General features: G+C 39.7%; 1 protein-coding gene across 2 annotated transcripts; it reads right to left on the reverse strand.

Annotated features, from left to right (window-relative positions):
* Positions 1–1261: 1261 nt before the first annotated feature.
* On the reverse strand, positions 1262–10372 carry LOC120308536 (small integral membrane protein 30-like). Of its 2 annotated transcripts, XM_039344721.1 has the most exons (3): positions 10291–10372; positions 9901–9965; positions 1262–2628 (listed from the first exon to the last, which is right to left on the reverse strand). In XM_039344721.1, the coding sequence occupies exon 3, from the start codon at positions 2610–2612 to the stop codon at positions 2415–2417; it is 198 nt and encodes a 65-aa protein (XP_039200655.1). In that variant the 5' UTR covers positions 2613–2628; positions 9901–9965; positions 10291–10372; the 3' UTR covers positions 1262–2414. The 2 variants fall into 2 exon arrangements, with proteins under 2 accessions (XP_039200655.1, XP_039200656.1); XM_039344722.1 differs by lacking the exon at positions 9901–9965 and having other exon boundaries at positions 10291–10360.
* Positions 10373–25424: the final 15052 nt, after the last annotated feature.

A 25424-nucleotide genomic window follows, 5' to 3' on the forward strand; every position in this document is an offset into this window, starting at 1 on the left:
ATCTTTGGAAGATTTAGCACAAGAAAATATTATATATTCATGGTTTCAGTATAGACAAATTGTGGATAGATGGAAGGTAGATTGTAATGTGGGTTTGCTTAGAGAAGATGAGAATTTTTTTAAACAAGTAAAAGATCAAAGACGAACTCACATTAAGAGAATTTATGGGGTGTTAGTAGAATTGGATTCAGAAGCAGAATTAGTTAAAGAATGTATGATTAAATGGACACAAAATTTTGGTGAACCAGTTTTATTAGATACTTGGGAAACTATTTGGGTGAGAAATGTTAAATTTACACAAGCCCAGAATTTAAGGGAGAATTTTTATAAAATGTTTTATAGATGGCACCTTGATCCACAAAAAATGTCTCATATGTATCCTGACTTACAGCCTAAATGTTGGAGATGTGGATGTTTGGATACTACTTATTATCATATCTGGTGGTCGTGTAAAAATATAAAAGCCTTTTGGATTAAGATATGATGGAATATTCAAAGAATTTTTAGAAGGAGGGTAAAATTTACCCCACAATTGTTTTTGTTAGGTATCGTTATTGATTGTGATACTAAGGAGATTACATTGATGTTAAATTTAATTACAGCCGCAAGGTTGTTAGTAGGGCAATGTTGGAAGAAGGAATCTTTGCCTACTTTGCAAGAGTGGTTTCTCAAAGTTTCTTATTTGGCGGAAATGGCAAAGATTTCGGCTTTCTTGAAGGATCAATCGCAAGAGAAGTATGTTGCGGTATGGAAAAAATGGATAGATTTTATACAACATAAGTTGGATATAAAAATATTATTTAGTTTTTTAACAATTTATATTTAAAATGGAATATTTTGTTGTTTTTTTTCTCTTCTTTTTTTGTTCTTCTTTTTTTCTTTTTCTTTTTTTTCTTTCTTTATTCTTTTCCTTTTTAAACATTTATTTTTTGTATTCATGTTTTATATATATATATATTATTGTTAATTATTTTATAATTTTTCTAATTAATGTATTTAGATTTTTAACTAATGTTAGATTCATTTATGGTTTATATCTTTTTTAAGACTTTTTGGTGAAATTTTAATTAAGCCTATATTCAGCTCTGGGAAGGTCGGGGGAGGGAATGGGAGGGTTGGGGAGGTTGGGGGGAAGATTGTTTTGATTTTGTAAAATTTTAAAAATTTAATAAAAATTATCTTTGAAAAAAAAAAGAAAAAAAAAGAAAATTTCTACATTATTCTTACTACTAAACCAAATTATAATAAAATTCTTTTAACATGAGCTTCACAAAGTTTTTATTAAATTTAGGCACATTTTCAATATCTAATCTTTAATCATGGGTGAATTAAACCACAGCAGCAAAGGGCATGTTAAAGAGCATGGAGGTTATTAAGTTAACCTCCTTTTAGAGTTTATTTAGTTACACTGGAAGACCAAGAATAAATTACTGTTCAATTCTCATTAATCCTTTATCTCATTCATTATTTTGAAATAGTGAAAGTTTCACAATTTATTAAAAAGTGTGCAAACAATACAAGTGAGGAGATATATATTGTATAGAAAAGGTTTGGTCATTTAAATATTGTTCCCAGCAATTCTTCTGTAGTACAACTGAGAAATCATAAAAGTTAATCTATGAGGAACATGTCTGCAAGTTCTACTAAAATGAATAGAAAGCACACTAGGAAAAAAAAAAAGTCAAGGTTCCTATGAATTCATGCCTGCATGGGCAAGAACGGCTATGTCCATTTCTATAAGTAGGAAAATCTGGCATCTCTCTGCTACCATATTTTAGATTACAATTCTCATAAATCAAATGACTGATGGTCAGGGATTATGGGAGTTATAAACTAAACATTTGATGGCACTGGATTACATACTGCTATATTAGAATATCTGCAATGCTTTAAGAAGGCAGTGGCCTAACTTTCAACTTTAACTGTAACATAAATTGTAACCAGATGAAAACAACAAAACATTGGATGGTACACAGCAACTTGACCTTACTACAAAATACTTTGGTTTAATTTGGAAAAAGATTAAATAGAGAAATGTTTCATTAGAAGAAAAAAAATCATATCTAATTTAATTATGTTTCCTATGTCATATATTTTCTGTATATCATTTGAATGAAAACTATATCCTCTCTTTTACCCCTTATATTTCCTGTTGCACCTCACTTTTATTAGTGCTTTTCCTTATGCAATTGAAAACCAGTAGCATTCTCTTTTAAGGCAACATCTTAATTACATACAAAATGTTCTTATGAATTTGAGGCAGCTTTCTCCACAGTCTTCCCATTATGGTCTTTCTTCTTAAGCAGTTCATGGCAATAAAAATTTAATGAGTTGCGGAACATCTTGAAACTTCCTTAATTGCAAAAACATCCATCAAGACAGTTGCACTTCATCTGGACATTTTGGACTTAAAGTCATTGCTCTCCATGTCGTCTTCTTGCATATAGACCGAGGCAGGCACAGAATCCAACACAACTAAAAGCCACACCTAGCAACAAAGCTAATGCATCACTCATATCTAAAGCTTCCACTACAGGCAGGCAAAAAAGCAACAAAAAAAATACCAAAAAGAGCTGTGAAGCATTCCTGGTGGTGGCCATGTTCCCAGTCATTACTGATCAGATGACCCTGAAAGAAATATTAAATACATAGAAATGCCCAATCAGATGTATTTAAATACAAAAAGGAAAGCAAAGACATTATGAGGGCTACTAGATACTAGATAAAATTCACTTTGTGTAACATCAGCCTGCATCAGCATAATAGCCTGGCCTAGCCTAGGCCCTTTGGGAAAGGAGTTGAGTGTAGATGAAACATTTTATTGTGGAAGAAACAAAATGGGAGAAAATGGGATCTGTAACCAAATGCTGCTTTATAGCAAGTTCTCACTGATTTCTCCAGAAATGCAGCCAATTTCCCCACTCTATTACCCTATCCTAAATGGTTTTCCCACATTTTTAAAATATGCTGTATTTCATAACCATAAGCAATACTCAACTTCATTTGTAGTTTTTTAAAATGTCTTTTTTGGAGATTTTGTTTTCCGTTCATGGCAACCCTACTGACACCCTGGAAGCTATTGTGCTTTGCTGCTTCTTAAAGTCAGTGGCATAACCTGGAAAACTTAGCTACGAGAACACACATTTTGAGAAGTACTTTCAGCTAGGTCTGTTGCAAAGATGGGTGGTGCAGGTAGTTCTGATCATATAAGCATTCTGCCATCAGAAATAAAGAGAAATTATGAAGTTACTGCAGAGATGGTAAACAGAAGCCCCCTGTATATATTCCTGTGACCTCCTATTTTTGAGCACTCAGTCATATTTGGATACAACTGTTAAAAGTTATTTTGTGGTGGCAAATATCTAAACTCAGGGTGGATACTAATCGATGATTTTTTTAAAAAATAAATAAAAATTGGATTTTTTATTTAAATCGAATGTTTTTATTTAAATCAGATTTTTTTATTTTTATCAAATTTATTTTAATAAAATGCTTTTGGAGTAAAAATCTATCTAAAGATAGTTTTTTATTTAAGATACATTAATAATTTAGTTTATTCAGCATGAAATGGAGCTTAGTTATGTAGTATGAGGCTGTATATTCTGCAATATTTACATTTTTAGTATCCAAGCTCTGCAAGCTGAGATAACATTGATGCATTCACACAATTTCACAGTAACCATGAGATAAATCATAAAACAAAGTTCAGGAATATTCCTTTATCCCATTGTTTTGCAAATCTATGTACACTACAAACTATATGATTGTTTGAAGAGAAATGCATCTTTACCAGGCTCTAAGTGTTTTAATTAAATAAAAGAATTTGACTAGTTCTCCAACTATGTGTGATTAACTTATTAACCTAACATCGTTTCTGGTATCACTGTTTTACTTACTGACAATGTAAGGACCCACCCCACTTTGCATCTTAAGAAGACAGAACTCTTGGAATAATTCTTCCAACAGGAATCCTTTATTAAGAAGAAGTGGTTGCAGGCGTGCTAGACAGGACTTGGGGTCCAAGCTCTCCCATTCAAGGTTTTAAGGGGTTCCACAGCAGTCCCACCCAATCACCCCCCCTTCCAGTGATAGTTTCAGGCATCACAATTCCACCCCTTTGATCCTTTCTTCTGTCTGGATGGAGACTTCAGATAAACTACATGAAAGATAAATAGCCCCTTTGTCATGGTAAGGTTCTTTGGTGCTATTTACATTCAAACTCTTTGAGGTTGCAATAAACACATTCAAATCCTTAGAAGTATACTGAAGGAAGTGAGGGCCATAAAGCCCCTTTGTTCTCCCCCTTCTCTCCCTCTTATGGCAGAATCCAGAGAAGGCAGAATTGGGGTTTTCTATATTTGATGATTAAAGATGAAATATAATTGGATTCTGACAGACAACTTATTATTCTAAATAGGAAACAAAGATTCTAACTACCAGCAAGAATGAGTCCTTACATTTAAAGAGCACCTGTCATTTCAGATCCATCATGGCAGCGCCTGTTAGCGGGCATGCACTCATCTACTGCCTGCCACGTCCCTCACCTTGTTGTGTCACTGCCGCATTTCCAGTCATCCCATTAAAGTGAATGGGACTGTCAGTGAGTCAACAGCGGGTCAGAGGAGGAGCCGCTGTGGGACAGAGATGACAGCTGCTCTTTAAAAATTATGATTTAAATCAAGCCTTTTTACTAGTGATTTAAATCATGATTTAAATCATGATTTTAATTGACTTGATTTAAATCAAATCCACCCTGTCTAAAATTATATGTATTTTAAGTTGTATGATAAGCATGTTCTGTATATTCAAGCCTTCTTGCTATCGCTAAGTTCAAATACAAAAAGCTAATACAAAAGAGTGGATCAGAATATGATGTTAAATGCTCCTTCCCTATCCATGTTCTCACAATTTATATTACCCTTCCTTCCTTCCTTCCTTCCTTCCTTCCTTCCTTCCTTCCTTCCTTCCTTCCTTCCTCCCTCCCTCCCTCCCTCCCTCCCTCCCTCCCTCCCTCCCTTCCAATACAGGACAAGAATGATGATATAATGAATGTGGAAGAGATCATTTTGACCATGAGTCCAAACTAAGTATCCCCAACAGATGGCTGTCCAGCCTCTGCTGGAACACACCCAGTAAAGCAGGGGTGTCAAACTCAATTTCATTGAGGGCCGCATCAGCATTGCGATTGTCCTCGGGGGCCAGATGGGTGCAGCCTACTGGGTGGGTATGGATGGAGTGGGTGTGGCCTACTGGGTGGGCATGGCCAGCTCTACATCGTTCACATCAAGGGTGCCTGTGGGGACCTGGGCAGGAGTGGGACAGATTGAGGGTATCTGGCAGAAGGGGGTGAGACCAGCGCCAAGGCATGGTCCATTTCTTCATTCCTCACAAAGGGTGACACCTCCCCAGCATGCACCCAGGGAGTGGGGCCGACATGGCAAGGGCTGGTTCCTCGCTGTTTCCAGACGGCCTTGTGGAGCTAAGACTGAATGTGTTTCAGCATAGATGGCCACCACAAAATTGTATATTGGCTCCCAGCCGGCCTGGGCCAGGGCCAAGGCAGCGGGGGCCGTTCCCTCACTATTTCCAGGATGGCTTCACGGGCCACATGAAACCACTTCGTGGGCCGCATCCGGCCCCTGAGCCTTGTGTTTGACATGTCTACAGTAAAGGGAAGTCTACCAACTGACTGCATTGTCAATTTGCTTTCACTACTAGGGTGTTTTTTAATAGCCAGAATCTACCTTTCTCAAATTTTAGGACTAAGAATAAGAAATAAATCATAACTTTTCAGTGGACGTAGAGATCTTTATAGTTTAACCATGCATAACACCACTGAAAAAGCAAAAGTGCAGTTATCATACCTGAATCATGAAAGTAAATAAGAAGTAAAATGCTCCCTCTAGTCTTTTCCAAACCAGAATGTGTTATTAGTATAAATACATATTTGTTCAACTAAAATTAAAAAATAGCCTTTGTAAAATGAGAAATTGTTTTGTGCTATTAAAATCTTAGGTATAAGCACTACAAGAAGAGTTTAAGAAATCCATAATTTGATAATTTACCTGGTCAGATATTGAAATGTCTACCAGCAAACAACCAAGTTCAGAGAGAATCAAGGATGCCACAAACTGTCTGAAGATTACTGAAGAGTCTTGTAGAGGGAAGGAAAATATAGCTAGAAGGTCTGTCACTGATATTTTTAGGAAGGAAGGAAGGAAGGAAGGAAGGAAGGAAGGAAGGAAGGAAGGAAGGAAGGAAGGAAGGAAGGAAGGAAGGAAGGGTCTCAGGGAAGTCCTGCTTTAGCACTTGGCCACCAGCAGCCCTGTTGTCCTTTTGCCCTTCCCTGATGGTCTCCCATCCTATTGCTGAGGATGCTTTGGTTACAAAGCCAGGTTTTCTCGCATGGAGACGGAGTGGGCCTCCCTCTGACCCACGCACTTTGTCCTCTTGCACCTACCATGAGCAACCTGGCCAAGGAGAGTGAGCATAGCGGCAGCAGCATAGCGGCAGCAGGATCTAAGTGCAGCTGGGTGCCCCCTCAGGGAAATGCGGCTAGGCTAGGCAGGGCCTGTGGGGTCCTGATGCTGTGGGAGCTCAAGGGCTGGGCTGGGCACTTGACCTCTGCTGCCCAGGGCTCTGGGCAGTCCATACCACTGTCCAGGGGGCCCTGTGCACAGCCTGAGATTCAGTAAGGCTCCTCCAGTGGACCATGCCTTGGCACTCACCCCCTGTCCCACCCACCCTTACCCACCCTTGGATGCGCCTCATTCCCGCATTGGTGCCTGACATGAGTGACATTGAGCTGGCCGTGCCCACCCAGTAGGCCACGCCCATGCCAGCCACACCCACCCGGCCCCCCAATGGCAACCATGATGCGGATGCGGCCCTCAATGAAATTGAGTTTGACCCCCCTGCCCTAGATGATAGGCTCAAGATTCAGATGCATCTAGACAGACTTGAACACTGGGCCCTATCTAAAAAAATGAAATTCAATGTAGAGAAAAGTAATCTTACATTTAGGCAAGAAAAACCAAAAGTATGCATACAGATTAGATGAATCCTGGCTTAATAACAGTAGTTCTTAATGGTACTATGTCTATATGGAAGAAAGGAAGCAGTGAGGTACCATAGGGTTCCATCTTAGGCCAAGTACTCTTCAATATCTTCATAAATGACTTAGACAAGGGAACAGAAGAGAACTCATTAGATCTGCAGATGATACCAAGCTGGTAAGAATAGCCAACACCCTAGATGACAGGCTCAAGATCCAGATGGATCTCGACAGACTTGAACACTGGACCTATCTAAGAAAATGAAATTCAACGTAGAAAAAAGTAAAGTCTTACACTTAGGTAAGAAAAACCAAAAGTACACATACAGATTAGGTGAAATGTGGCTTAACTGCAGTAACTGTGACAGGGATCTTGGAGTCTTAGTAGACAATCAATTAAATATGTGTCAGCAGTGTGCAGTGGCAGCCAAAAAAAGCCAATGCAATCCTAAATTGCATTAACAGAGAGATTGAATCAAAATCACGTGAAGTACTAATACTACTCTATAAAGCCTTAGTAAGTCCACACCTAGAATACTGCATCCAGTTTTGGTCACCACATTATAAAAAAAGATGTTGAGATTCCAGATAGAGTGCAGAGAAGAGCAACAAAGATGATTGGGGGCGGGAGGCTAAAACATATGAAGAACAGTTGCAAGAACTGGGCATGGCTAGTCTAGTGAAGAGAAGGATCAGGAATGACATGATAGCACTGTTCCAATATTTGGCGGCTATCACAAAGAGGAGGGGCTCAACCTATTTTCCAACGCACCCGAAGGCCAGACAAGGAACAATGGATGAAACTGATCAAGGAGAGATTCAACCTAGAAATAAGGAAATTTTTTCTAACAGTGAGAACAATCAACCAATGGAACAGCTTGCCTTCAGAAGTTCTGGGTGCTACATCGCTGGAACCTTTCAAGAGACTGGACAGCCACTTGTCAGAAATGGTAGAGGGTCTCCTGTTTGGACAGGAGGTTGGACTAGATGACCTACAAGATCCCTTCCAACTCTTATTCTATATTCTGTATCAGCTCAATCCACTTCACAGGTGGGATAACCCCAGCTCTTAAGCATTTCTACCATATAAACTGTGCTCAACTTATCTAACAAAGTCCATGATGTGCTTTTGCACACAGTATGAAAGGAAGGATAAACATGCCCCCAAGAGCTCAACTCTTAGTGATTTAATAGATGTATCAATGCATTTTTCTTGGCAATGTTCCAAAGTAGTTTCCTTTGCCCGATGCTATTAAATTTCCTGGTCTAACCTACAGCCTGATTTTTCTTAGTACTTTTCCATCTCTAATACTACCATATTCAATCTACTGATTTGCTGACCCACTTAATAGTAATAGCAGTAAGTCCTTTCTTCAGAAATGTGATATGTGGAAATAGTTACTATCATGGTTCCTATACTTAATAAATAAAAAAATACTTAAACTGGAAAAAATTATCCAGTTTCAGGGCTAGACATTCTGACTTGTCTGAAAATGAAGCAAATAACTTAATGTAAGAATATAACCTAAATACTGACCTTGACATGCATGTTTTAATAAATATCTACATTTATTTACTACAGATTGTGATTCTAAAACACAAATCTGAAAAAAGAAAGCACATGCAAATTACACAACTGGGAACCAAAAATTTTGAAATGGACAGCAAATTGCCAAGTGACATTCAAATACCATGAGTTAAGACATGAATTAACTAATTCCTAAGATCCTTGTGGTGCAGTGGTTAGAATATAGTACTGCAGGCTACTTCTGCTGACTCCCGGCTGCCAGCAGTTTGGCAGTTTGAGTCTCACTGGCTCAAGGTTGACTCAGCCTTCCATCCTTCTGATATCAGTAAAATGAGGACCCAGATTATTGAGGGCAATATGCTGACTCTGTAAACCACTTAGAGAGGGCTGTAAAGCACTGTGAAACGATATATAAGTCTAAGTGCTATTGCTATCATGAGCAAATCTATTTTTACTTAAACATAAAAACATAAAACAGGGAGCCTTTGTACAGACTGTGCAGCTCTAACAAATTATATTCAGGCCATGCAACACATACATTTGATTAAAATTTATCTAGATTAACTTATATGGTCTTACAATGTTGAAATATGAAATCACATGGTACACTAAAAATTAAGAGCATCCTACTCCCCTCTCCATTTTAGCAAAGGGGCAGATTTGTACTGCCATGACCACATTAAAAAAAGCTTGACAATTATGTTGGCACCAGATAGACAATACCATTACTCTTTGCAAGAGTACAAAACATTACAGGATTTAGAGAATAACAAGAGTTGGAAGGAACCTTGGAAGTCTTCTATCCAGGAGACCCATACAATTCCAGACAACTGGCTGTCCAGTCTCCAAGTATTCCCAAGAAGAGTAAAAGAGCAGTTTGCTGTAGGATTAAGATATCAGACTAGAATGTACCGCAAATTCGAGTCCCACCTTAGGCCTGAAGCCAACTGGGTGACCCTGGGCCAGTCATTTTTTGTCAATCCTAGGAAGGACGCAAGGGCTAACCACTCCCAAAACATGTTGCCAAGAAAAATGCACGGCTTGTCCAGGAAGTCCCCAGGAATCAACAATGACTGGAAGGCAGCTTCTGCCTCCCAAATTAACAGAATTTCCGGAAACAAACAACGAAGACATTGAAACACTTCTAAATCTTGCCCAGAATATTAGACAAATCAGCAAAGAAGCCTGTAATATTTTAAAGATTGGCCACATTTATTGATGCGTAAAACTTTAGGCACATAGGATGCCGCTATTCTGGAAAAGTGAAACTCTTGGATAATATGGCAATCCCGAGAAACACCCACTGAAAGCCTCTTACCTGGGGGAATCTGTTTTCTTTCCTTCTTCGGCTAACTTTGAGGTGTTGGAAACCTTCAGGTCGCCCTAGTAAAGAAAGAAGTGAGGGAGAACACGGACCCCAAACCAGACTTGTTCTATTATCCGAAACGAATTAAATCCACAAGAGAGCTATTAATACCAGTGAAGGGCAGATTATGGCACGTCCAGATCAAATGCTTCGAGTCACGTGCAGTAGCGACACTAAGCTACCCCAGTACCTTCCTTGGAAAGTACGTGGCTCAACCGGACCCAGGGTTGCTATCAATGAGGAACGGACCATTTGAATAACAAAGGAGTTATCTGACAGGTCCCGGGAACCAACACCTAAACATTAACCTTCCGTGGCTATGGCGGAAACGGTAAGATTTACCTTCCTGGTAGCGGCCATTACCAGTAGAAAGAAAGGAGGATCTGATTGGCTTGCGCAATCCCAAACCGTCGATGCCTATAACTTCCGTCATGCATTGCGCAAAGTTCTCATTAACCACCGAGTGACTCAAAGAACTAAGTCGTAAGCGTCTTTTGGTGTAGAAGTCGGGTGAAACTCGGGCTTTAATCCAGTGTTTCTCAAATTAAGCAACTTTAAAATGGTTGGAGAATTCTGGAAGTTGAAGTCCACAAAAGCTTTAATCTAAGGCCACCATACCTTTCTGCAGTAATCCGTGCGGTCACCAATGAGTGGCAAAAAGATATAGAATAAAGGGAAATAATCCTGTCCCAGCATAATATTGCATGACCCAGTCTGAGTGGATCACCGGGAGCAGAGGTTTAGTCTTCCAAGATTTCGGACTCGTGCTCTAGTTCATCTTCAGGAACCTTCTGAGAAGAGAAGTTTCCTGAGGATGGGATCCAGCACAAGTCAGAAAGCTTGGAAGAATAAGCCTCTGGTCCTGGTGGCTGACTAAGATTGGATTCTGCAAGATAGAGAATACTCTACCTTTTCCCACTCCTCAAACGCTAGCAAAAACCAGCCTTCTCAAAGGCTCAGAATGCAAATGAGACTTTATATGTTCAAAAATAAGAAAAAATAAAACACTGAAGTGTCTTTTCCTTTTTTTTATTATTGAGAATTTTAAAAAGTTTTTACAAATAACAAAAAAAGAACAATAAAAAACAAAAAAAAAACAAACAAAAAACAAACAAAAAACCAAAACAAAACAACTCTCACCCAACCCCTCCCAAACCACCCCTCCATTCCCCCCCCCCCCCCGAGCTTCCCAGAGCTGAATATAGGCTTAATTAAAATTTTAAGAAACCTAAACAAGTTTTAACAACTTATAAAATAATTAATAATAAAATATATGTGACATAAACATTAAAAAGAAAAAATACTTAAAAACGAAAAAAGAAAAGAAGAAAGAAAGAAAGAGGAAAAAAAATAGGAAAAAGAAAAAAAGAGAAAACAATCCATAAAATATCAAAAATTATATACAAGTTATAAAAAAGCTAAATGATATTTTTTATATCCAATTTATGTTGTATAAAATTTATCCATTTTTCCCATACAACAAAAAATTTCTCTTGCGATTGCTCCTTTAAAAAAGCCGAAATCTTTGCCAATTCCGCCAGATAGGAAACTTTAAAAAACCACTCTTGCAAGATAGGCAAAGATTCCTTCTTCCAATATTGCCCTACTAACAGCCTTGCGGCTGTAATCAAATTTAACATCAATATAACCTCCTTAGCATCACAATCAGTAACAATACCTAGCAAAAATAATTGCGGAGTAAATTTTACCCTCCTTCTAAAAATTCTTTGAATATTCCACCATATCTTAATCCAAAAAGCTTTTATATTTTTGCACGACCACCAAATATGATAATAGGTGGCGTCCAAACAACCACATCTCCAATATTTAGGCTGTAAATCAGGGTACATAAGAGACATTTTTTGTGGATCAAGGTGCCATCTATAAAACATTTTATAAAAATTCTCCCTTAAGTTCTGGGCTTGTGTAAATTTAACATTCCTCACCCAGATAATTTCCCAGGTATCCAGTGGGATTGGTTCACCAAAATTTTGTGCCCATTTAATCATACAATCTTTGATTAATTCAGATTCTGAATCCAATTCCACTAGAACCCCGTAAATCCTCTTAATGTGAGTTTGTCTTTGATCCTTTACTTGTTTAAAAAGATTTTCATCTTCTCTAAGCCAGCCCATATTACAATCCATCTTCCATCTGTCCACTAATTGTCTATATTGAAACCATGAATAGGTAATATTTTCATGTACTAAATCTTCCAATGACCATCAGGTATACTACTGTGGGCAAGAATCCCTCAGAAGAAATGGAGTAGCCTTCATAGTCAATAAAAGAATAGGAAAAGCAATACTGGGATACAATCCTCAAAATGACAGAATGATCTCTATTCGAATCCAAGGCAAACCATTCAATATCACAGTAGTCCAAATCTATGCCCCAACCACTGGTGCTGAAGAGGATGAAATTGACCGGTTCTATGAAGCCCTACAGCACCTTATAGAATTAACACCAAAAAATGATGTCCTTATCATCATGGGGGATTGGAATGCTAAGGTAGGAAGCCAAAAGATAACCGGAATAACAGGCAAGTTTGGCCTTGGAGTACAAAATGAAGCAGGGCACAGGCTAATAGAATTTTGTCAAGAGAATACGATGGTCATAACAAACACTCTTTTCCAACAACCCAAGAGACGGCTCTACACATGGACATCACCAGACGGTCAACATAGAAATCAGATTGACTATGTGCTCTGCAGCCAAAGATGGAGAAGCTCTATACAGTCAGTAAAAACAAGACCAGGAGCTGACTGTGGCTCAGATCATGAGCTTCTTGTTGCAAAATTTAGGCTTAAATTGAAAAAAATAGGGAAAAGCACTAGGCCACTCAGGTATGAACTAAATCATACTCCTGATGAATATACAGTAGAGGTGACAAATAGATTTAAGGAACTGGATCTGATAGACAGAGTGCCTGAAGAACTATGGATGGAAGTTCGCAACATTGTACAAGAGGTAGCAACTAAAACCATCCCAAAGAAAAAGAAATGCAAGAAAGCAAAATGGCTGTCTGAGGAAGCTTTGCAAATAGCTGAGGAAAGAAGGGAAGCGAAAGGCAAAGGAGAAAGAGAAAGATACACCCAATTGAATGCAGAATTCCAGAGAGTAGCTAGAAGAGATAAGAATGCCTTCTTAAATGAACAGTGCAAAGAAATAGAAGAAAACAACAGAATAGGGAGGACCAGAGATCTCTTCAAGAAAATTGGAGATATGAAGGGAACGTTTCATGCAAAGATGGGCATGATAAAGGACCAAAATGGCAGAGACCTAACAGAGGCAGAAGAGATTAAGAAGAGATGGCAAAACTACACAGAAGAACTATACAAGAATGAGCTTAACATCCCAGATAACCACAATGAGATGGTCATTGACCTCGAACCAGACATCCTAGAATGTGAAGTGAAATGGGCCTTAAAAAATCTGAGCAACAACAAAGCTAGTGGAGGTGACAGTATTCCAGCTGAGCTATTCAAAATCTTAAAAGATGATGCAGTAAAAGTGCTACATTCAATTTGTCAGCAAATTTGGAAAACTCAACAGTGGCCACAGGATTGGAAAAGGTCAGTTTACATTCCAATTCCAAAGAAAGGCAATGCCAAAGAATGTTCAAACTATCGCACCATTGCACTCATTTCACATGCTAGTAAAGTTATGCTTAAAATCCTACAAGCTAGACTCCAAGCTAGATGTGGATCGAGAACTACCAGAAGTACAGGCAGGATTTCGAAGAGGCAGAGGAACTGGAGATCAAATTGCCAACATACGCTGGATCATGGAGAAAGCTAGGGAGTTCCAGAAAAACATCTACTTCTGCTTCATTGACTATGCAAAAGCCTTTGATTGTGTGGATCACAACCAATTGTGGCAAGTCCTTAAAGAGATGGGAGTACCAGACCATCTCATTTGTCTCTTGAGAAACCTATATGTGGGTCAAGAAGCAACAGTGAGAACCGAACACGGAACCACTGATTTGTTCAAAATTGGAAAAGGAGTCCGGCAAGGCTGTATACTGTCGCCCTGCCTATTTAACTTATATGCAGAGCACATCATGATAAAGGCAGGGCTAGATGAATCAAAAGTTGGAATTAAGATTGCCGGGAGAAATATCAACAACCTAAGATATGCAGATGATACCACTCTGATGGCAGAAAGTGAAGAGGAACTAAAGAGCCTCTTGATGCGGGTGAAGAAGGAGAGTGCAAAAGTTGGCTTGAAACTCAACAGTAAGAAAACCAAAATCATGGCATCCGGCCCTCTCAATTCCTGGCAAATAGATGGGGAAGAAATGGAGGTAGTGACAGATTTTATTTTTCTTGGCTCCAAGATCACCTCAGATGGGGACTGCAGCCAAGAAATTAAAAGACGCTTGCTCCTGGGGAGGAAAGCTATGGCAAATCTAGACAGCATACTAAAAAGCAGAGACATCACCCTGCCAACAAAAGTGCGTATAGTCCAGGCCATGGCTTTCCCAGTTGCATGTATGGCTGTGAAATTTGGACCATAAGAAAGGCTGAGCGCCAAAGAATTGAGGCCTTTGAACTATGGTGCTGGAGAAGACTCCTGCGAGTCCCTTGGACTGCAAGGCGTTCAAACCGGTCAGTCCTAGAAGAGATCAACCCCGACTGCTCTTTAGAAGGCCAGATCCTGAAGTTGAAACTCAAGTACTTTGGCCACCTAATGAGAAGGAATGATTCACTGGAGAAGAGCCTAATGCTGGGAAAGATTGAGGGCAATAGAAGAAGGGGACGACAGAGAATGAGATGGATGGATGGAGTCACTGAAGCAGTAGGTGTGAATTTAAATGGACTCCAGAAGATGGTAGAGGACAGGAAGACCTGGAGGAACGTTGTCCATGGGGTCGCGATGGGTCGGACACGACTTCGCAATTAACAACAACAACAAAAATCTTCCAAAGATTTTAACTGCCAATTTTGACCATCCCATCTAAGTAATTGTGTATAAGAAACCCTATCCATTTTAACTCCTCTCCTTATCCCCTCTATCGCATGCCAAGGTATAGCCCATAAAGGTATTTTAAAATCAATCTTATAATACTTCCTCCAAACCCGAAGTAAAGAGATCCTTATAATATGTGATTTAAAAACTCGATCCACTTTTTTATTAAAAATTAAGTAGGCATGCCATCCAAAAAGTAAATCCCAACCCTCCAAATGGAGTATTTCTACATTTGTTAAGTTTACCCAATCACTAATCAATGTTAAGGCCACAGCATCATAATATAATTTCAAATTCGGCACCTTGAGTCCACCCCTCTCACGAAAATATTGCATAATTTTAAGCTTTACCCTTGGTTTTTTCCCTGCCCAAATAAATTTATTAATGCCTTTCTGCCATTCATTTAAGTTAAGCTCATTCTTTAAAATAGGTAGCATTTGAAACAAAAAAAGAAATTTTGGTAGGACATTCATTTTAATCACTGCAATTCTACCCATAAGAGATAGCTGTAACTTATCCCAATTCTTCAAATCTTTCTGTACCCTGATCCACAACTTTTCATAATTATTCTTGTACAATTTTACATTAGAAACAGATGTGTCTTTTTCTTGATTGAGAGATATATACTTCTTGAATGTTGTTAGAAATCCTACTAAGTATGTAATTATAGTATTAACATCTATTAACATTTTAGTGGTGTATTTTTGATATTTTTTTCCCTTTAACATTCTTTCTCTGTCTCTTATTCCAGACTAAGTCAGCTACAGTAATAGCTTTTTTTTAAAAAAAATGGATGACGTGGAAGAAACCAGCATGGCTGCACAAAGATCTTGCTGACAAACTAAAAGACTGAAGGGATTTTATTATGCTTAAGCCTGATATTAGTAATATTGATATTAGTAGTGATTTATTTATTTATTAACTTTATTGTCAAAGTATAACGTGTACAATGATATTGGCTGAGCCTCCCTTTGTGCACCCCCCATCACAACTCACAATGACAACAAACACACAATCTTATTGCACCATGTGAACTTATTTAACAACACCGCCCCGCAAGTCTATCATACATGGAGTTATTTTCCATTCAGGAGTCTGACAGTCCATGGGTAGAAACTGTTCTTCAGCCTGTTGGTGCAGCTGGCTATGCTTCTATATCTCCTATCCGATGGTAGGAGAATAAAGAGGTGCTGACTAGGGTGTGAGTCGTCCCTGAGGATTTGCCTCACTCTTCCAAGGCAGTGGGCCCTAGTGATGGCGTCTAGTGCAGGGCTTTTCAACCTTTTCACCCATTGTACCACTTTTAGGATATGGTAATATCAGAGTACCACCAGTCGCCTAGCAAGGTGTCAAAAACTTGATGACCAAAAAAAAAAAAGGAAAAAAGTGATAAAGTACAGGTAGTCCTCGACTTACAACAGTTTGCTTAGTGACTGTTTGAAGTTACAATAGCACTGAAAAAAGTCCCCCCAAGCCACAACCAAGCAAGACACCTGCCGGCCTACCTGGCGGCGCTCTTCCTCCTGTCCGAGGTTTTCATTGTTGTGAGCATTTCTGTTGAGGATTGGCAGCAGGAGTGGGGTGGGGGGTGTTTGGTTTTTATTCCCCCCATCTGCTGGGTGGTTGCAGCAGGTTTTGGTCACTTCACATGACCTTGGGACACTGTGACCGTCATAAATATGAATCAGTTGCCAAGCATCTGAATGTAAATCACAAGACCCTGGAGATGCTGCAATATTCCAGCTAATTGGCACTTCTTCTGGGCTCAGCAGAAGTGCCACGATCAGCGCCGAGCTCCAGCTGGAGCCTGGCTCTGATCCTGGCGCTTCCACTGGGCCCTGACAGCCCTGCAGCTCCAGCCATCTCTCGCTCAGGCTTGTGTGGTGCTGCCACGGGTTCAGCTCATTCCCCTCCCCCACTACCATTTTTCTAGGGTGGTCACGTACCACTTGCCAGGTGCCAATGTACCACAGGTGGTACCTGTTCCACTGATTGAAAAGCCCTGGTCTAGTGGTATCGGGATAGCCCACGATGTTTTGTGCTGTGCTCACCACCCTCTGTAGTGTCTTTTTATCTGCGGCTGTCAAGCCAGCATACCACACCATAATGCAATGTGAGAGGACACTTTCTATAGTGGACTGGTAAAAGAAGGTCATCAGTTGAGAAAGTGAAGTCTCTGTTGGGCCTTTCTGGCCACCTGGATTGTATTGATTTTCCAGGTGACATCTTCACTGAGATAGGCTTCCAGGAATTTAAAGGAGGAAACTCTTTCCACACGGCCCCCCTGATGTAAAGTGGGGTGGGTTCCTCTCTTCCGAAAGTCTAATACATCTCCTTTGTCTTGCCGATGTTTAGGTGCAAGTTGTTTTCTAGCCACTATGAGGATAGTTTTTGAACCTCCCTCCTGTACGCTGTTTCGTGCCCACCTTTAATAAGACCCAATATGGTGGTATCATCTGCGAACTTAATGATCGCAGTGGATGGGTCAGATGATACCCAATCATGTGTGTACAGTGAATACAGGTAGGGACTAAGCACACAGCCCTGTGGCGAGCCAGTGCAAAGCTTCAGGGAAGTGGATGTGACAGACCCGACCCTCACTGTTTGTGGCCGGTCCCTCAAAAAGTCTTTGATCCAATCACAGATGGAGGGGGGGAAATCCAAGTCAGTCAGCTTTTCAATAAGAATGCTTGGCAGGATAGTATTTTTTTTCTTTATTTTTTTTCTTTTTTTCTTTTTATTTTTTTATTTCTTTTTTTATTGAAAAGTTTTATACAAGTTTTTAACAATACCCCCCCCTAGAATAACCCCCTCCCTCCCTCCCCCCTCACTTCCCAGAGCTGGTTACAGGGTTACAAATAAACAAGCAAATTCTAAATAAACTTATCCAGCTATACAAATAACAAAATCAATAATGTGCTTTAACTCGAATACAAAACAAATTTAAGCAAATTAAAAAAATAACAATATAAGCAATTCCAAATTAAAAACTAAAAATTATTCATAATCTAAATAATACTTTTTAATCCCATATGAACTCTAATCATAATTTATCCATTAAATCCCATATTTACTCTGCATGTAATTTATCCAACTTCTCCACACCGAGGTGTATATTTCTTTTAAATAACCATTCATCCATAATAAACACAAAATTAACCCAACCAACAAACTTACATTCGATAAACTTGGCTCTTTGCTTTTTTCCCACCCCTAGGTAAATTTATTTTTTATTTTATTTTTTTAAAAAAAATATTTAAATTTTCAATACATATAACTTTCCATACAATGTATATAGAACTAAAAAAAAGAAAAATACCTTTAAAATAAGACCTTAGGTGTCGCTCGTCTATCTCCCCCCGACTGCATCCGCCCTCTCAACCTTCCTTCCTTACTTCCCTAGTCCCTCTCTCCTCTCCTCTCCTCTCCTCTCCTCTCCTCTCCCCTCACCCCTTCCTCCCATCCAACTTCCTTCCTTCCCTCCTCCTCCCCTCTTATCCCTCTTCGGATACAGTTCAGGGAAACACCCAAGCGGCACCTCCCTCTAAATTACTCCATCTATTTCATACTTTAATATTTCTATGTATACTTAATCCCACCCCCCTCCCCCTACCCCCCCTACTTCCCAGAGCAAAATACAGGGTTATTATAAACAAAACAAACACAATCTATAACTTTTAAAACAAAAAAAATTCTATACAATAAACAAATTCATACATTACCCTTAACTCTATCTAAACTTAAAATAATAATAATAACAGAAACAAATCTACTATAAATCAAGTATTATAAGAATCTATAAATAGTAATTATAACTTCGAGAAAAAAGTTAATCATAAAATAAATGGAACTTTAAAGTTCCATATTTATTCTGAATATAATCTATCCACCTTCTCCACACTATAATAAATTTTGCTTGTATATGGTCCTTTAAATAAGCAGAAATTTTTGCCATTTCCGCTAAAGTAGAAACTTTAAGTGTCCATTCTTCTCAAGTAGGCAGCGAATCCTTCCAGTATAAACCTACAAGTAATCTTGCTGCAGTTATTAAATTCAACATTAAAATAGTTTCATTAACATCTAAATCCATAAAAATACCCAATAAAAATGAAATGCTTTTTCATATACTCCTAGGTAAATTTATTAATACCCTCCTACTTAAGAAGTTTTAGCAAACCATTCATCTTAATCACTAAAATTCTCACCAACAGAGATCATTAAAATTTAAATTCTTTTACATCTTTACCCATAATATCTCATAATTATTTTTATACACTTTAAATCAAAAATTTATAATATATACTCCCAAATATTTAAACTTTTCCACTAAATCAACACCTTCTATTATTCTTTTTCTTTACATCTACATACTACACAAGTCATTCACTATTCCTTTAAAACATACTAAATCAATCTACCAGTTAAACTAACATTTATTGTTCTTTTTCTTTACATCTACATATTACACAAATCATTCACCATTCCTTTAAAACATCTTCTATCTCAAAAAACTACTACAAAAGTTCATCATTTCCTCTTCTTTATTCCAACATCCGCCTTCTGCTGTTCTTTTTCTTTACGTCTATAGGCTGCACGAGTCATTCTCGGTTTCTTTAAAAAATATTCTGTTACAAGAGACTGCTGCAGAGGTTCAGCCTGTATGTCTCCTACATCCAATAACATAGCACCTTCAACCGGCTGCTCTTCCAACTTTTCTTCTATTATCTCATGTCCTGAAGATGATGGAGAACCCGCCTTCAAAACAGAAGTGTAAAAATCTTTCGCCTTTGAAATTGTATTAAGTCTATAATATATCCCTGCATAATTCACCACTATTCCAGCCAGTATCTCCCATCTGAACCGGACCTGTCGTTTTTTGAGCTCGTCAGCCAAAAAAGCAAAATCCTTTCTTTTTCTAAGAATTTTTGAAGGTATTTCTTTTAAAATTATAACATCTTGAGCTGCAATTTGAAATCTCTGCTTATAAAAAGCCTGTAAAATTTCATTACGAAATAATCTCCTAGAAAAATAAATAACCACGTCTCGTGGCAAATTCCTCTGCCTCGCAACCCTTGAATTAACCCTAAAAACTTTTTCCGTCTCTCTCAGTATTTCTTCAGGCTCAGCCCCCAAAATGAAAGCTATATCTTTTACCACCACTTGTCTCAAATCCTCTTGCGTATTTTCCTTCATTCCCCTTATTCTTAAAGCAAATTCCATGTCTCTATATTGTAACATAGTAATTTCATCCTGTATTATTTCCACCTTATTTTCTACTTTATCAATTAGATCTTCCAGTTTTTCAAAATTTTCCACAGCATCATCAATACGATCATCCAGACGCTCTATATGACCAGCGAACTTTTGAAACGTAAACACTATGTCCTCTCTCATTTCCCTGATTTTATTTTCAAAAAATTCCTCCATCTCTTCTTTAATCTGTTGTACCATATTTCCCAAGGCATCCTGTAAATCTTTAAGTGTACTGCTGATGACGATGGAGAAGGTGGTGGTAACTTAAACTTAGCTTGCTGAGCTGTCTGCATTGCCGTGAAGATTGAGGCTTTAGAAACAACAGAGGCTCTGAGACGCTTTGAAGCCATTTTATTTTTAAAACCACTCGTTAAAAAGTCTGCTAAAATCTTATAAAATCAACAAATACAGGCAGGATAGTATTGAAAGCCGAGCTATAGTCAATGAAAAGCATCCTGACATAGTTTCTGGGTTTCTCCAAATGGCTCGCTACAGAATGTAAAGCAGTAGCTATGGCGTCGTCTGTCGACCTATTCCCCCTGTAGGCAAACTGATGTTTGACAAAGTCCAGTGGGAAGCATATCCTAAGGTGTTGGAGAACCAGTCTTTCGAAGCATTTCATCACTACAGATGTTAATGCGACAGGTCTGTAGTCGTTTAGGCAGTTAATTGCTGTTTTCTTTGGGACTGGGACAATAGTGGCTGCTTTCAAGCATGATGGACACAGCCTGTTTGCAGGGAGATGTTAAAGATCCTTGTCAGGACCCCTGCTAATTGATCAGCACAATTCTTTACCACTATCCCCAGCATCCCATCTGGGCCTGCAGCTTTGCTGGGATTCACAGCCTTCAATGTAACTTTCACTTGATGTTTGTGTAGGGTGAGTGGCTGGGAATCAGAAGGCTGGCAGGCAGAGGCTACGGGGTCTGGACTTTTCACCTCATAGCGAGCAAAGAAGATGTTCAACTCCTCTACCAACAAGGCGTTGGCATTGACCATGTTCCTCGTGTTGCCCTTTTGGTTAGTTAGGTGCTGCAGTCCCTGCTACACTTGCTTCGGGTTGTTATCTGTTAGGTGGTTCTCCACCTTACATTTGTATTGTTGTTTTGCAATCTTAATGCCTCTTCTAAGGTTTGCCCTGGCCTCTCTATATGTATCCCTGTCCCCTGCCTCAAAGGCAGAATCCCAGGCTCTCAGAAATGTCCGTACCTCTGCAGTAATCCAGGGTTTACAATTCTTGTAGACTCTGATGCACTTTTCCATTGTCACACTATCAGTGCACACTTTGATGTAAGAGAGTACGGCATCAATGTATTCATGCAGGTCTTGATGTTCAAATACACTCCACTCAGTGGTTTCAAAACAGTCCTATAGCTGACTGAGAGTACTCTCTGGCCAGATTTTAACCATTTTCATGACTGGCTGAGTTCTTTTCCTAAGAGGGACATATTTCGGGCACAACAGGAGTGAAAGATGGTCGGATGTACCGGGGTGGGGGAGGGGGATTGCTCTGTTTCAGATTAGAGTACACACAGTCTTAAGTGTTCTTTCCTCTGGTGGAAAATTGCATGTACTGCACAAACTTAGGGAGAACTATCTTTAGACAGGCTTGATTGAAATCCCCAGCCACGACAAGAGCACCCTCTGGATGAGTTTGCTGCTGCCTGGAGATGACATTATATAGCTTAGAAAGCGCCACACTGACATTGGCATCAGGTGGAATATAAACAGCTGTAATAATTATCACAGTGATTTCTCTAGGCAGATAAAATGGCCTACATGTGACAGTCATCAGTTCCACATCTGGGGAACAATACGTACAAACCACTCTGCTGTTAACACACCAGTCACTGTATATATAGATACAGAGTCCTCTTCCCTTGCTCTTACCAGAATTGCCATTTCTATTGGAGTGATAAATGACTCGGCTTGTCAACTCCACTGCCGCATCAGGTACAGCTGGGTGTAACCAGATCTCTGTGACAATCATCACTCAGTTTTCACGGAGAAGCCTGCTTGCTGCTATCTGAAGCTCTAATGATACTTTGTAATCAATATATGTATGTATGTATGTATGTATGTATGTATGTATGTATGTATGTGGGTCTTTGCTTATTCAGGTTTTCTCCCGCGTCAAATTGGAAGTGTCTTGGCGATGTTTCGACGAAGTCTCATTCGTCATCTTCAGGCTGGTGCTTTCGGCTTCGTGCTTCGAGGATCAGAGCACAGCCAACCCCCCAGCCAATCAGAGCACAGCCAAACTCCTAACCAATCAGAACACACCTCCATCCAATCAGAACACAGCCAAGCTCTCATCCAATCAGTTCATACCCCCACTGGCAGTTAAAAGGAGGAAACAGCTAAAATCACACATTGCTCCTAGAAGCACGAAGCCGAAAGCACCAGCCTGAAGATGACGAATGAGACTTCATCGAAACGTCACCAAGACACTTCCAATTTTACGTGGGAGAAAACCCGAATAACCAAAGACCTACATACAAACACCCGCGAAAAACCTCAGAAAACATACACACACACACACACACACACACACACACACACACACACACGTAGGTCTTTGGTTATTCGGGTTTTCTCCCGCGTCAAATTGGAAGTGTCTTGGCGATGTTTTGACGAAGTCCCATTTGTCGTCTTCAGGCTGGTGTTTTCGGCTTCTTGTTTCTAGGAGAGCACCCCTCTCATGTCATTGCAAACCTCTACATCGAACACTTTGAAACCCAAGCTCTAGAAAAAACTGATCACAAACCCAAACTCTGGCTCAGATACGTAGATGACACCTTCATAATCTGGCCACATGGGAAAGAAAAACTGGACAACTTCCTCACACACCTCAACAGCCTACACCCCAAAATACAGTTCATCATGGAAACAGAAGCTAATAACCAACTTCCCTTCCTGGGTGTCTTAGTCTACAAGAAATCCAATGGCTCCCTAGGACACACCATCTACCAAAAAAAACCACACACAAACCGCTATCTGCACGCTCTCTCACACCACCACCCAGCACAGATCAACTCCGTAGCCAAGACACTCATCTCCAGAACAAAACGCTTAGCTGATGAACAACACCTAAAAACTGAACTACACACTCTCACTAATGTACTAACATCCATGGATTCCAAAGAAATAAGATTACCAAACTAATCCAAAAAGAAACCCCCACTAAAATCCAAGACAGAGAACAAGAAAATGGCAAAGCTCTCCTCCCATACATAAAAGGTACCACAGACAGAATCAGCAAGATCCTCAACAAACACAAGACAGCATTCTGCACAATCAGAAATCAAGACAGCATTCTGCACAAACAGAAAAATATCCACCATCCTAAGAAACCCCAAAGACAAAATTGAGTTAGAAAATAAAAGAGTATATGAAATCCCATGCACCACTTGTCCCACCACATACATTGGACAAACCAACAGAAGAATAAGTGCACGCATTGAAGAACATAAGAACTCAGTCAAAAAAGAGGAACCAACCTCTGGTCCAACACCTTAAAGCCACAGGACATGAAATTGACTTTAAAAAGACCAGAACTATCGCCAAATAACAGAATAATAACAGAATAATCAGAGAAGCCATCGAGATAGAAAAACGCCCGCACAGCATGAATAAATGAGATGATACCTCCTGCTACCAGCCATTTGGAAACTTGCCCTTATTGACAAATGAGTCCCTAATACAAAGAATGACACCAGACCCACACTCACAAAAACCACACAGGATGTCACCACCACACATCCATGCAAAAAGCAAACCCAAAGCCCGATGATGAGGCACAACCGCAAACCAGAAGCCAGACCACAGCTGCATCATTAGCCACTTTAAACTCCTCCAATCCATACATGAAGCAAACTGACACCTACCATGAAGATGAGGCACGACCATGAACGTGAAGCAGCTCACCATCTCACATCCCCCTGTAACTCAGACTAACCTGAGCACAACAAAGCCCCCACCCAAACAGAACACTCCCCCGTCCAATCAGAGCACAGCTAACCCCCCATCCAATCAGAGCACAGCCAAGCCCCTAACCAATCAGAACACACCTCCACCCAATCAGAACACAGCCAAGCTCCCATCCAATCAGTTCATACCCCCACTGGCAGTTAAAAGGAAGAAACAGCTACGATCACACATTGCTCCTAGAAGCAAGAAGCTGAAAACATCAGCCTGAAGATGACGAATGGGACTTCGTCGAAACGTCACCAAGACACTTCCAATTTGACGCGGGAGAAAACCCGAATAACCAAAGACCTACGTGTGTGTGTGTGTGTGTGTGTGTGTGTGTGTGTGTGTGTGTGTGTGTCTTTGATAATTTTGAATATTGGAATCCCAGGTATGGACATTTAAAGTCAATAAGATAAAAACAATGAACTCCAGGATGTAAGGCAAAAGGCTTTTTTTTAATTGCTAAGCTTTCATTAGCAACCTGTTAACATCATCAGAGCAAAGGGCTAAATGACAAGGGAGTATGTGCATAAATTTACATAACAATTAAAAATGGTTACAGTGTGGCATGTGCACATAGCGTGCTTAACAAGCTCTTTCAAAAAAATCACATTGATGACAGCAGGCATATAGCAGTCAGTCTCAAGACAAGATTCAAAAGTCGTGCTTATCAGCTGTTTGGTGAGTAGCTCCATTGTGCCTATCAGCTGTTCGGTGTGAGGTTCTTAGGGCTTCGCGTGCAGTCGTGTGCCGGCTGAATTCCTTCCATGAAGTGCAGCTTGGGGGTTCGTTTCGCTCCATCGCGTGCAGGAGCTGCAGGATCGGATCTGCAGGGAGAGAAAGCAAATGCCCTCATGGGGCATGTAAGTGATTTGCCTGCACTCGCTCCCCCTTTTTAGGAAGCTGTGAAATCATCTCTGTTAAAGGAGCCAGCCTTTTGGATTGTATAGTTTCTTTGGTGCAGGGTTGCTGTGTGTGTATGTTTTGTTGGATATGGTCGTTCGGAATGTTTGTGTGTGGTCCTTTGTTATGTTTGTTAGTTGTGGGTGGTTTGTGGTGTTTGGGAATTGGGCTGTAATATTTTGTTCCACTGAATGTGATAAGTCATATTTCATTTCAGGGGGCAGTTTTGGTCTTGGTCTTAATATTCTGTTGTTACTTAGATGTTGTGTGTGCATGTTTTGTTGTGTGTCAGTGTCTTGTGAGGTTACAGGATTTGTGTTTTGGATGTTTGTGTCCTGGAAGTTGTGGTCAGGGGGGTTGTTGTTTCTTTGTGTGAG

This window comes from Crotalus tigris, unplaced genomic scaffold (genome assembly GCF_016545835.1).
Source record: "Crotalus tigris isolate CLP2741 ecotype Arizona unplaced genomic scaffold, ASM1654583v1 scf7180000017936.1105831468:406456, whole genome shotgun sequence".
Lineage (NCBI taxonomy): Eukaryota > Metazoa > Chordata > Lepidosauria > Squamata > Viperidae > Crotalus > Crotalus tigris.